The following is a 14,161-nucleotide window of genomic DNA, read 5'->3' as shown; positions in this document are numbered from 1 at the left end:
CTCTCTCCTCTCTCTCTGTTAATTTATGCTTGTCCTTAAATAGCAATGATTTTTTTTTTTTTTTTTTTTGTGTTTTCTTTCCTGATATCAGTCGTTGACTCATTTGGAGTACCAAATATTGTCTTCCCATGACAGGTTGCAGAATTCAGAAACAATGTCAAGTATATATGTACAGCATTTGAAAGCTATCAGGAAAGCAAACACAAATTTATGTTAGAGTTTGATTTCACATTCTACATTCTGATATGCTTTTTGCATGTTAAGCAACCGACGTCAACCAAGCAGCTCTGAAAGCTTCAGGGGCGATAGGAGAATGACAAAGCTATAAAGGCTTTGTCCAGAACTGAAGAGTAAATGTGTGTGCCGGGTTAGAGAGCGAGAGAGAGACAGAGTAACAAAGCACCAAAAGAAATGCCATTTCGGCATCAACAGTCTCACTAATACACCGATACATGAGACCTAACTCTACCTAAATGGAATCGATTAAGTTGATAAAGAAAAAAAATCACAGACTTGTTCATTAACTGGAGCAGGACTACATTTTGAGATAAAATGAAATTCATGACCAGATGAGAAATATGCCAAATGGCTCACTCTTTTGAGGTTGATTGGGGTGTTCCAACTACTGGCGGCGGTGTTGATCCGAGGGGTGTTGTGCTTTCTGATCTGTTTCCAGAAGATGGACGATTCTCATTATCCATCCGCCGCACGTTTTCTATCATCTTCACTACATCCAGCATCTTAGGTCGCTGATCTGGCAATCTTACCACGCAAGACATAGCTATCTGTAACATCTCCACCATTTCTTCCTCTATGCCTGGATACCTCATCAGTTCTAAGTCAAATACTTCTGCTGTCCACTCCTCACGAACAACTGAATGAACCCACCTGACCAAGTGGACAATCTCATCACCAGCAGTAGTATGGATGGGGGAATTTTCCAGTGAGGAGTTCGAGGAACACAACCCCAAAGCTGTACACATCAGCAGGCTGTGCTACTTTTCGGGTGTCTGTCACTTCTGGAGCTCGGTAACCAGCAGCACGGGAGATAGGTGGAGCCAGTGAGCTCATTATAGTTGTCAGACCAATATCAGAAACACAGCCATACTGTTGTGGATTGAGAAAGATATTTGAGGCTTTGACGTTTCCATCGACAAGCTTCCCTCCATTCTCTGCATGTATATGAGCGATTCCTCTTGCTGCTCCAATAGCTATTCTTAGTCGGGTATCCCAATCTAAAGGAATTCTATCCTCTCCTCTTCTACCTGAAAATGGAAAGAGTGTTTAGCAGAGCAGGGTCAAAGGAAAATTGTTCTTCAAGACATGTCAATGCTAAGTAAGATTGAGTTCCTCTCAATTACCAACCACAAAAAAGGTTTGTTTATTTGAACATAGGGGTTTGAAGTTCCATGATGAAGATATAACTAGGGGTTCACAATAGAATAACATATGATGCTTGAAATCAGATATTCACACCACCACACCATTCAGGAAATGTATTTCTGATGCAGCATATATATCTGGTTACAAACAAGCTTGGAAATTGGAATGGAAAACACTGATGCCTGTTCTTAGAAGAGAGGAAACAAGTAAAGTTGATTCTACAAAAGTCAACTCATATACTAGGATCACATCAAGGTTTGACCCTGTAGGACTCCTCGATGTTGATCGATTTTGTATAGATTAAACATGGATTATCCTAGTTTCAAACTCCTATTCCTTGGTCAAAGATATTGAAGCCTTATAAGTCTCGGACAAACAACATCTATGTGTGTGCATATACTCTCATAAAGCTACTTTCCCTTGATGGCCAAAGCAAAATAACATTGGCGTGTGGGTGCAAAGAATGAAGCTACTTTCCCTTGATGATGGGGTATAGCGGGTAATAAACCACAAGACTTTATACCCTATTGGTACCTACTAGATAGTTTCATGCATTTATCACTACTGGACTCAAAAGCAATCCTTTAATCACCAAGTCATGGTTAACCTTCACAATTCAAAATTCAAGTTTGGAAAGATTCTAAAGCCAGTAGAATATTAGCACTTTAAGCAGGAAGTAAAGTAGATTCTACAAAGTATAGATCATGGACCAGGATCATATTAAGGTTTGACCACTATACATCCAGACAGCAAAGACACAGTTATATTTGACACATCAAAAACCATTCAAAACAGCTATTGAGCAAACCCTCGTAGCATTCCTCTAGGTTTTGGGTTTGTTCCAACGAGCATCTATCACATTCTTACGACATTTCCAATAAATTGTGCGAACTAACTGAATTCTTTATAAGCTTTGCCTCTCCTATTAATACTCCACCAAAGCTAGAGCAATGTACTGATAAAAACACAACCTCTATGATGTATAGGATTCAAACTCCAAAATAAGATTACAGCAATAAGCAAATCTGGATTAAAAAAAGGTTCAAATAATCATATTCTGCTCATATGGATAATCTTGATAATATGCTTGAGCTTGCTTTCGTTCCTACTGACCACAAATTGGCTAATTCGTTTAGTAAGCCGTTAGACAGAACTCAATTTGAATCACTTAGAAGCACCGTTGGTGGATGCTCTAAGTATTGATACTCTCACTTCGCTGATCCATTTTGCATGCATTCATGTTGTATGTCTTCATGATAGTATAGGTGCATTTTCTTTACGTTTCTGCATTGTTAGGTTCAGTTTCTGGAAATTCATGATTGAAATTGTGGTTTGTATCCCTGAGTGTCTGACAGATTATTTTGAACTTAGATTGACAAGGGCCGTACTCTTTTCCTTAAATCTGTGTGCAATAAGGTGCCTAGCACGTTTTGAATTTGCTCTTGCATCACTCTGTAATTGTGAGCTTGAACAACATATTCTCTATCACCTTGAATCCTCACATGCACACATACTCTAAGTGGCATGGTGGTAAGTCATATTAGTTGGTTGGTCTGTTCTCAATACTCTTGTACGGAATATTTCCTTATTTTTATTGCTCCTTGAAAGAAAGAAAAAATGAATGATTTATGGAGCATGGCTAGGCTATTCCCAAAGTAAACAAGCCTCAGTCGTGACGAACGATATGAGGATTGGGAAGAAACGGGAATGGTTTGGTCACCCCGGTGGATTGTGAGACTATTGACTCTAGTAGATGTGCTCTTTGGGATGTCCTTGTTACATCTAGTACCCTAAAGTCATCTGACTTGGGAGCTGCTAGCATAATACTCGTTACATGGGTCGTAGTCTTCTTGAGCAAAAATGTTACTTTGTGTGAAAGGCCAAAAGAAAAATTCAAAATCATGCCCACACGGTGTTATAAGGGGGAATAAAGATTTTGTACTTCAAATTGTTTCGTATGTGAGTTTTGCTTTTCAGGTTTCCAGAAATGTTACACACCCCATCTTGAGATATGTTCACTCTACACAACAAAAGGTATAGAATACTCGTTCATCTTCTAACTTACCTTGTGGCTGTTAGAATCAATTCACTTGTGTGAACTTATTTTGTTGCACTCTTGTTTATGGTTAAGTGGTATTGCTCTTGTTGAAAAAGCTATGCGAATTAAATTTGTTCTTAGCATTTGGATACAACCCAGTCATTGTGTGTTTGTATTTCATTCTTGCATCTCTCATCACATGATCACACTTAGAGTGAGTATTAATACTTGGACTATCTTCCTCTGATTGATTCGACTTGGGCCAGTGTCTACTGTGCACCATCTATTTGTGGTTCTCCTTCTACATCGCTTCCGCTATGTACGTTACCTTTGTCATTCCTATTCAAAAAAGGGGAGAAATTAGATGTGTGACTATGATAACATTATTCTATCTTATGCATGACTGTAATAACGTTGTGAGAAATGTTTCAGGAATGAATGGATGAAGAGTTGTGATGTTCCTCTTGTACTTGTTGAGGGGGAGAGTTTGTCATAATTTATATTTTGTATAGGAATGCCAAAGGGGGAGATTGTAAGTACAAGTTTTGATCAACTTGGTGTGTTGGCATTCCCATACAAAACGGGAAAGTATATTTGCAGTTTAATGGGTTTAATATTCCTTATTTAAAAATATTTTTCTGTTTGCCAAATTGTGTTATTGATTTCCTAAGTATTTTAGGATTTGGTGGATATCTTGTATTAAAAGTTCCTTTCCTAATCAAAGTCTAATTAGCTAGGGCAGAATCTTAGGGCATTGAGCAGCTGCGTTGGTCAAATATATATTCAGAGAGATGCACGGCAAGAAGCAAGAACTTGGAACGCAAGAATATTGTTAAGCGTTTTGCATATTTGCTAATTGAGTCTTCACAAGAGTCAAAACACTTGGTCCATGTTTAAGCGTTCTTGATCATTGTTTCATATGCAGAACTTCTCTTGAGATCAATAAAGGAGCTGTGAAGAAAGGAGAGCGATATTTAGTAATCGTACAAGCGAAGGAGTTCAAGACGGAAGACAAACTTGGTATTAGTTTTCATCTAATCATTGTAACCGAGCTGGTGCTATTCAAGTTTGTAAAGAACATATCCTTCATCATAATTTAATTCTTATTTTGGGTTCTCAAGAGTAAGAGCCCCACAGTGTTTTTAATCTCAGAAGTTGAGATTTTCACTGCGTAACCAAAATCTGGTGTTCTGTTTGTTAATTTTGGTTTCTGCTGCCCAGTAAGGATTGATCCGTGCATTGCAATCCCCGTTTTCCAGAAAACACATTCTGTCCTTGTATTTTCAAGAACCTTTCTATTGCCCTGATGACGCTTTCGAGGTGATGAAGGATAAAAGCGCGAGCCGCCTTCACAGCTATTAGCTGAAGTCAGGGTGGATTAGGACTCGGGCTTGGCCGCAGCATGTGCCTGAGCTCTAGCCTGGGCCTGCGTAAGAATAGGGTAAGAAAATCTGAAAGAACTGATCTTTATGTGTAACCGTAAAAATTCACAACGCAGGTACTTACCCCCGCTTCGTCGACTGACGTTGCAGTGAAGTAACGTCCTGCTCCAGCTTGATTTCTATTTGTATGGTTCATCATGATCGCGCCTGACCTGGAATTGGGAGTGGGTTGAGGGAGGAGTGGGAGGGAGAGAGAGAGGTTGTTGAAGAAGTTGGAACTGAAATTTTGAAAGAATCGTGAGTGGCTTGAGGAGGAGACTGGTTTACAAAGTAGAAGAATTGTGAGCTTTAACTCCGTCTTCGTTCCCTCCAAAAATCCGTTGTAACAACTTGGGGCCACTGAGTTGGTGCACCACCATTTGCCCCTTGTAACGGGACGTCCTTGTGGATTCGTTTGGCCCAACCCACATTTTTACTGAACATATTTGCGTATTTGGAAGTTAGCTCTACGCCCCGAGTTCTGCAACGTTGGTTGGGCGTTCCATATTAATTCTACAAACCCCACCCACGTTCAAGTCGTGGTATGAACTTTTTTTTTGTCCCCTTCATCTTTTACTTCCTATTTTCTTCTCTTTGTTCTAAATGTCTTTTTTTTTCCCTTCTTCTTCTCCCAATGCATATTGGGCTCCAAGTCGGACCTTGGGCCTTTCTTTTGTGTGGCTTAGGATTTAATTGTTCGTTGGATTTCGAGTATCGATCTCAAAACAATATATAGAGCATGACCTAATACTCCCTAACCAACAGTACTCAAGAAGTACTAATTGCACTAGCCAATTTGAACAATCCAGACGCAAGCTGCTGTTTCCTCATAGGTCTTGACCCACATTGTAGTTTACCATTTGGACCTTCATTTCTCTCAACTATTTATTGAATTCTGTGTCAACAAATCTAAGTTAAAAAGATCAACCTACAAAAATGTCACTATTTTTATTTCTCTTATTTTATTTTATTTTATTTTTCTTTCCTTTCAGATTATATTAATTTGGGGACATTGTTAAACAAAGTCTCTTTCATTACACAATTATCACCTCCCTTGTCATTGACGAAACTTGTGAGATTCTGAATTTTGAAGTTGACCAAATTTTATTTTTGAGGTTGGAAGTGGAAAGTAGAGGTCACCACGAGTTCCCATAATTTTTCAGGTTCCCGAGCTATTTTAAACAATTTTGAGATTTAACCAGAAGAAAACATAAATGCTCGCGTGGCATGCTCCGATTTGGTGGAGAGGCTGACACATGGCGTGGGAGAGACCAGGGGCGCTGTCGTCCTTCTTGTTGTGCTGATGACGTCATCATTAGCCTTGGTCATTAGACAAACATGTCAGAATATTGGAAGGTTTGCTGTGATGACCGCCTTGCGGATTCGTTTGGACTAACCCACATTTTTACTGACCATATTTGCGTATTTGTAAAATAGCTCTACGCACTGAGTTCTGCAGCGTTGGTTAGGTGTTTCATATTCTACAAACCCCACCCACGTTTGAGTCATGGTATGATTTTTTTTTTGTCCCCTTCCTCTTTTACTTCCTATTTTCTTCTCTTCGTTCTAAATGTCTCTCTCTCTCCCTCTCCCTCTCCCTCCCCCCCCTTCTTCTTCTCCCAATGCATACTAGGCTCCAAGTTAGACCTTGGACCTTTTTTTGTGTGGCATAAGATTTAATTGTCTGTTGGTTTTCAAGTACCGATCGCAAAACAATATGTAGAGTATGACTATGACCTAACACTCCCTAACCAATGCTCAAGAAGTACTAGTTACACTAGCCAATTTGAACAATCCAGACCCACATTATAGTCTACCATTTGGAGCTTCATTTCTCTTAACTATTTATTGAATTCCCTGTCGACAAATCTAAGTTGAAAAGATCAACCTACAAAATGTCACTATTTTTCATTCTCTTATTTTATTTTCCTTTCATTTCAAATTATATTAATTTGAGGATATTGTTAAGCATATTCTCTTATGTTACGCAATTATCACCTCCCTTATCAATGACAAAACTTGTGCGATTTAGAATTTTGAAGTTGGTCAAATTTTATTTTTGAGGTTGGACGTGGAAAATAGAGGTCGGCATGAGTTTGCAGCATTTTTTGGTAAATTTTTAATTAGGGTTCTCGAGCTATTTTTTAAGATAATTAGAAGGTGATGGCCATGGATGAGGCTTAGGGAAGGCAATGTGGTGTTCTTGTTCTTGTTATTCTATTCATAAGTGCGTTTCTTTTTTGTCATTCTCTTGTTTAATTTTATTTGCACATTAGATAGCAATGCACACTTAACTTTTTAAAAAATTTAAAATACTTTTTTACCCTCAAAATAGATAAAAGCAACAACATAAAATTAAAAGAATACACAAACTTAACATCTGGAATCCATGGTTGAGTTCATAGACGATCCTCCATGGTCGTCGGGAGCAAAGGAAACCAACACACCTTTTTTTTGCACAAACCCAAACCTCACCCAATTTTGCAAGGTTTATCTCAAGAACAAAGAGAGAATTCAACAAGAGATCAACAAATATAGTAATTCTTACGCAAATACTTTATCTTAGGAACAAAGAGGCTTCATCCTCTTACTGAGGTTGTACACCATAGTGGTCGTGCATTCCGTTGGCTTTCCTTTCTTGAAAACATGAGGGGCATTACAAGACATTGGAGGGAAAAATTGAATAAAAAAAATTATGGGGGTGTGTATTTAGTAAAAGGAAATAATTTTGAAAATTATGAGAGAACAGCGAAAGCATCTGCAACAAAGTTAGCTTCATGTAAATTGTGACAAAATAAACGGTCAATTAATGAGTTATAAAATTATATGCACAATATGTTAACCTTGAATACAATGTAAGCAAATCATAATCACTTTTTGAATTAACGCCAGCATACTTCCTCAAGATCGTATGCATTTTTCTATAGTTAATTTTGATGTTTTTTCTATAGTTAATTTTGATGTTTTTGAATGGTAGACTATGACACTATGCTATATCTTCAATGATTGCAAACTCCTCTCAACTATTTTCTGTTGCTGTTCCAGCTTTATGCTCTATGCTTTTAGTTAAAATAATTTTTTACACACACTTAAATAGTAGAAATTAGAATTAGAAAAAGAAAAAAAGAAATTAGAAAAATAGATAAAAGGTGCACCTGTTCTTATTTAAACGCACAGCTTTGAAGCCCCTAGAAGTGTAGAACGTTTGCTTCTCCGTAACTCGGTTCTTCTCCGGCGAAAAACCAACGGAGAGTAGTCCTTCTGAGATTGTTGCAGAGCGACGAAGCTATGGAGAACGGCTCCAAAAGACGAAGCGAAGTAGAAATCAAAGTTCTTGACAAGGTCGGAGAAGTGATCTCCGAATTACACAAGGCCAAGCACGCAGACCAAGTCATTTCCGCGCTGCACTCCGTCGCTATTCTTCTCTTCCCTCTCGATTCTTCTCTCTTCTCAGGTCCCTCACTCCCAAACTCTCAGCTTCGTTTCAAGTCTTAAACTTTTCAGATTCCGACCGATTGCTTGGATTTTAAGAATTGATTTTTGCGTAGTGATTGAAGTAGTGAAATGTGGAATTTGCAGGTGCTATTGGTGAGCGGTGCAGAGAGCAGGTACGACGCGTCGTTTAATTCATGGAAGTTAGAGAGGAGCTAGATTGGAAGTTAATGCTTTTGCGTTGTGTGCAGGTTCTTAGTGTTGAAGCTCCTTCAGCTGATGAGAGAAGCGAGTTGTGGAAGACTTTTTATCGAGGAGCTGCATTCAGAACATTTGCTCGGGTTTTGTTAACTGGTACTTCTCTTGCCTCTAATTTTCGTATTTTCCGAATATCAGAACTCTTAGAAATTTTCAGTTGTTTCCATTAAACTTGGCCTAGTGGAGAATAGAGATTAGGACTTGTATGTATGTGGCTGTGGATATTGAGAATTTTTAGGTTGGGGGAAAAGTAAATGCAATGTGAACAGATTACACTATTGTAGAGAACTTATTGATTCAAATGGAGGTTTTGGTAGAAATGGTGAGCTTCTGCGTATATCTTATATCGTATGCTCTCTTGTTGCGTGCAGATGTCGCTTCCAATTGGCTTGCTTGTTTCCCGTTTTCAGCACGGAAACATGTGTATGATGTCTTCTTTGTTAACGGACTTGCCACTGAGGTTGTTCAGATTTTGGTCCCTTGTCTACAGCAAAATGGAAGTGGTGATGTTGATGTCAATGCTGTTCACTCCAATACTGAAAGGTATGGATTGATAACTGAGGTCCAATTATTCTAGTCTGTCATCTGGTTTTTACTTTGTAGTGTCTACAATTCATTGGTGGCTGATTTTCAATTCGTTGACATTTTTACCATTACCACAGGTTACTTGTACTTTGCTTGGTTGAAAATAATGGGGTGCTCCAGATGGCTAGAGAATTTGGTGGCTCTTTCCAGTCTGAAGATTATACAAATGAAAATCTCATGTCAAATGTATCTAGAGTGGCACAGATTGTTGCATCTATACCTGACAAAGCACAATTGAGAGCCCCAACTTCACTTTCAGCACAGTATCCTTTAATCTCTTCTGTTGGATAATTGAATTCATGAACTTCTGTATGCGTTGCAAAGTGTATGCTAGATGATAGACATAGTTAAATGTTCTATCATCACCATTCTGGAAATCTGACTTCAGAATGGAGGTAGAAATGTCATATATACCTACTTAATTCAGATCAAACATTTTTGTTACTATCTTCATGTTGTTTATCCTTGACAAAGTACTATAGTTTGTTCTTCAAGCAAGTTACCATTCAGCTTCTTTCTCTAGCAGAAGAAGGGAATATGGAGATATTAGATGGCTTCCATGAAAGTAACATGAATGGGACCTTACTGTTTGTTGGGGAAACATTTTCTCGTATATGTCGACGTGGATCTGTAGGTAACTGTTATAAGTTTAAGCGCTGCAACTAGAAATATAGTTTTTATGCAAGAAGAGCTGATTCTCATTTATGTGCTTTCCCCTTTTGAAAACATTCTTCCTTTCTATAGTACATGTTTATATTTAACAAAAGAGGCACCAATTCTGTTCTCTTGTTAGTTCAGCATTAAACTGATTTACAGAATATTCGTGTAGGATGCTTTTATGTGATGAAGGTTTTTGATGCTCTTTAAACACAGATGTGCTTTTAAGTGAAATAATCCCAAGGATTCTTAGACATGTCCGGAGTTTGTCATCATCAACTATGGACTCACTAGGTTCAGATGTTCTGGAATCAGACCCTGGTTCCCAATTTTGGTTGAATCTTATTCAAGCAATCAAAGATTCATATGCTGTGGAAAGAATGTCTGAGCAACTTTTACATCAGCTTGCAACTGAACAAGTGGGTGATATTGAAGCTTACTGGATTCTTTGGCTATTATTTCATCGGGTTTTCAAGAGCCAAATATCAGCGAGGTTAGTGAATCTCTCTCTCTCTCTCTCTCTCTCTCTCACACACACACACACACACACACACACACACAAACAACTTTGCAAATGATAGATTCTGCAAAGTTGTGTGTGTGTGAGAGAGAGATTCTTATGGAAGAAGGCATTGTTTTTATTATTGTTTGATTTCACTTAATCAGTTTTCTGCTCTGCCAATTTATTGATACTCAGCTTCCACTTTATCAGGTCCATGTTTACTGACAAGTTTTTAGTCTGGAAAGTATTTCCTATTTGTTGCCTTCGATGGATCCTTCAATTTTCCGTCCTTGAATGCGCACCAGATTCTAATTCACTTGCTAAAGGTCATAATACCCGCAATTTCTTAGACACGTTACAGCATCTGGTAGCAGTATGGTCTAAAAGGGAGTTTGTACAATCAGCCCCAGTCGAGCAGCAAATATGTATCCTTCTTCATTTCTTTTCCTAGCATCTGAAAGTAGTCTGCAATGCAAATGATTCTTAATACCTGATCTTTACAACAGAAAATGTTGTAGAAGCTACTATTCTATAGAACAAATCCTGTTGCATTAAAGAAACCTTGTGTTCCACAATGCACTTTTGGGATTTTGTTGTGCCTTAATCGAGTTTATCAGATGTAACTGCTGGTGTAGGCCTTTCCCTAGAGCAGATGTCTAAGGAGGAATTAGATGAGACAAAGGATGTGCTGCATTCAATTCTCCAAGGAGTGAGCTGTAAATTTCTCTCTTTTTCTATCAGTATAGTGTCTTGCAATGTTAGTGGCTATTATCTTGTATTATATCTTGTGTCTTTTGCTGGCAGGTAGGCTTGAAAGCCCTAATCATTTAGTACGGAAGATGGCTAGCTCTGTTGCTTTAGTTTTCTCCAAGGTGATTGATCCAAAAAATCCTCTATACCTTGATGACAGCCTAACTGGGGAGACTATTGACTGGGAATTTGGGTTGTCTACTCCTAAGAAAGGTACCTTGGGAACCTCAAGTTGCTTAGAAGAAGGTATGAACAAATCCAAAATATCTAAAACCTCAGTGCTGGAAGATGGCTTAAACCACAAAGCCAGTGGGAAGAGTAAAAGTAGGAAATTATCTGCAACAAAGTTGGTTGATCCAGACGAGATCATTGATCCTGTTACACTGAATTATGATTCAGTCTCTGATGAAGATGACAACAATGATAGTGAGGATTCTGATGTCTCAAGTGACTCATCTTTACAGCCATATGATTTATCAGATGATGACACAGATTTGAAAAGGAAATTTTCACAGTTGGTTGATGTAGTTGGGGCACTTCGGAAATCTGATGATGCTGATGGGGTAAGTGTACTAAGTACATTAAATTAGTTTGCCCGCATATATTTTAAGAATACAATAATAGACTAAGTTTGTACCTTTGTGGTATACATGATATTCACCTTTTGATGCAGCTTGTGAGATCTCTTTTGGAAAACTTAAGACAAGCTGGACCATGTTATTCATGGCACCTTGCAATTAATTAGGGAGTTGCATGAAAAATGGTTGGGATTCCCAAAGTGCAATTTCCCTGGCCATTCAATCCGTGTTGTGACAATCTTGTGTACAAATTTTCTTCTAGATTATCACTTTGTAGTTTCATATTGCAGGTGGAGAAGGCTCTTGAAGTTTCTGAAAAACTTGTGCGAGCATCACCTGATGAGCTTAAGTTTGTAGCAAGTGATCTCGTGAGAACCCTGGTACAGGTTCGTTGCTCTGACTTGGCTATAGAAGGTGAGGAAGATTCAGCTGAAGACAAGAGACAAAGAACATTGGTCGCTTTGCTTGTCACGTGTCCATTGGAGTCTCTTGAAACTTTAAACAAACTACTATATTCACCTAATGTGGATGTCAGTCAGCGCTTACTGATTCTTGATGTAATGACCGAGGGGGCTGAGGAGCTTGCTGATACTAAAATTATAAAGGCTAAACATCAGACTAGGGCCCTCATATCGACCACATCAGAGACACAAGCTTGGTTCTTGCCTAGTGACATAGGTCCTCCTGGAGCTGGTGCCTGGAAAGAGATTTCAGAAACAAATTCTTTACTGAACTGGACAAATCGTTATCAGAGGGAACTTCCCCCAAAGCCTGGTCAGATTAGGAGAGGAAAGACACGTCAATGGAGCCTTAGATCAGCCAATGCACCAAAAAGCCAAATAGAATGGTCCCATAATAAGTTTCCAGTGTATGCAGCAGCATTTATGCTTCCTGCCATGCAGGGGTTTGATAAGAGAAGGCAAGGTGTCGACCTTCTTGATAGAGATTTTATCGTCCTGGGAAAACTCATCTATATGCTCGGAGTCTGTATGAAATGTGCAGCCATGCATCCGGAAGCATCTGCTCTGGCTGGCCCTCTTCTAGATATGCTAAGCTCCAGGTATTTAAAAAAAACGCCAGCATGTGTATTTTCAAAATGTTTTCCAGACCCTTGAAAAGCCTAGCCCAAAGATTATGTGTGAGAACTGAAATGATGTGGTTTTCTAATAGCAGCTTCAACACTGCATTTTTGCACCGAACTGTCTTCTATATGTCACTAAATCCCATGGTGTTAACTTTGTGCAGGGAGATATGTTTTCACAAGGAAGCATATGTCAGAAGATCTACCCTTTTTGCAGCTTCATGCGTATTGCTATCACTTCACCCCTCTTATGTAGCAACCTCCTTAGTTGAAGGCAATACTGAAATTTCTAACGGACTTGAATGGATTCGCACATGGGCCCTTCATGTAACTGAATCAGACACAGATAGAGAGTGTTATTCGGTAAGCAAACAACTCTAAAGCTTCATAGGGGGTTCAGAATTCATGCACAGTTATCTTGTGTTAACCGTTGTTTTAAATTAGATGCTGTTTGAATAAAACCCCCAGAAAAATGTTGTTTAAATAACATCATAGGAATGATAGGCTGAAACGTACATCATGGCATTTGTTTGAGAAAAAGAATTTTGGGAACATTATTTGAACTCTTATTTTTTCTTCAATATCTGACCATAGTGTTCGTTCAATTGTGAAATACTTGGGGTGAGTCACTGCCCTCTGGAAGACTCTCTTTTTATGACCAGCTCTCCTTCTTTTAATTGCTGCAACGTTGATTAACCTGTGTATATATATTTTTCTTATCTTAGATGGCTATGAAATGTCTGCAACTCCATGCTGAAATGGCCCTGCAAGCTTCTCGAGCACTAGAGTCGGCACAAAGCACGTCCAATGCAAAGAATGTTGTTGGGATTCCGTCCAATCTATCCAAGGGAACAATTATCATCCCCCACTCCAATGTGAAATACTGATTTTATCATCAAAAAGACAATTGCATCTTGCCTTTTGTAATTTCTGTATAGTGCTACTAATTACAATCGATAATTTGTTGTTGGGTTCTCGCTTTTCTTTTCCCCATATCCTCACCTTGCTCTCCTACCCTTCCTACCCTTCTAGACTCCACCACCCCCAGTTCCTCCGATACTCCTTGACTTGTCTTTCCCATAACTCTGGTAGGGGTTCTGATAAATGGTCTCCCTTTGTTGATAAAAAAAGAGAGTACTGAGATGAATTTTTTATATACAAATTACCAACATAAACTTATTACTGACTTGCTTTGCACGCTGCCATTGAGACATTTATACATTTGTCCTTAAGAAACCACAGCTAGAAAATCTAATATTCCAAGTAACTCTGGCTTGGAATACTTGTCACGACACAATATTTTATAAAGAGGGAAAAAATCATTAATGGTTACTGAGTTATGATTCATGCGACATTGAATTCACTAACTATTCAAAAATATTATTTAAATCACTCACTTTAACATCTGTCTTTCACATAACTCACTCTCATCTAACGACATCTATTGCGTCGTTAAAAATTTGTATGAAGAGGGTT

At 38.6% G+C, this 14,161-nt stretch overlaps 2 protein-coding genes across 3 annotated transcripts; one reads left to right on the top strand and one right to left on the bottom strand.

Moving 5' to 3' along the window:
* Window positions 1-590: 590 nt before the first annotated feature.
* Window positions 591-2,169, bottom strand: LOC112180148 (probable inactive receptor kinase At4g23740). The gene is made up of 3 exons (XM_040511319.1): window positions 2,124-2,169; window positions 980-1,265; window positions 591-888 (listed from the first exon to the last, which is right to left on the bottom strand). Exons 1-3 carry the CDS (start codon window positions 2,167-2,169, stop codon window positions 591-593), a joined length of 630 nt encoding a protein of 209 aa, XP_040367253.1.
* A 5,862-nt stretch (window positions 2,170-8,031) lies between these two features.
* On the top strand, window positions 8,032-13,678 carry LOC112178588 (telomere length regulation protein TEL2 homolog). 2 transcript variants are annotated; one of them, XM_024316744.2, is made up of 13 exons: window positions 8,032-8,296; window positions 8,422-8,450; window positions 8,526-8,628; window positions 8,904-9,075; window positions 9,195-9,380; window positions 9,600-9,751; window positions 9,991-10,267; window positions 10,487-10,701; window positions 10,894-10,992; window positions 11,081-11,589; window positions 11,895-12,664; window positions 12,850-13,048; window positions 13,411-13,678. In XM_024316744.2, exons 1-13 carry the CDS (start codon window positions 8,131-8,133, stop codon window positions 13,570-13,572), a joined length of 3,039 nt encoding a protein of 1,012 aa, XP_024172512.1. In that variant the 5' UTR covers window positions 8,032-8,130; the 3' UTR covers window positions 13,573-13,678. The 2 variants fall into 2 exon arrangements, with proteins under 2 accessions (XP_024172512.1, XP_024172513.1); XM_024316745.2 differs by lacking the exons at window positions 8,032-8,296; window positions 8,422-8,450; window positions 8,526-8,628 and having other exon boundaries at window positions 8,956-9,094.
* Window positions 13,679-14,161: the final 483 nt, after the last annotated feature.

The sequence above is a fragment of the Rosa chinensis genome, chromosome 7 (genome assembly GCF_002994745.2).
Source record: "Rosa chinensis cultivar Old Blush chromosome 7, RchiOBHm-V2, whole genome shotgun sequence".
In the NCBI taxonomy this organism is placed as follows: Eukaryota; Viridiplantae; Streptophyta; class Magnoliopsida; order Rosales; family Rosaceae; genus Rosa; species Rosa chinensis.
This window is presented reverse-complemented; position numbering and strand designations above follow the sequence as displayed.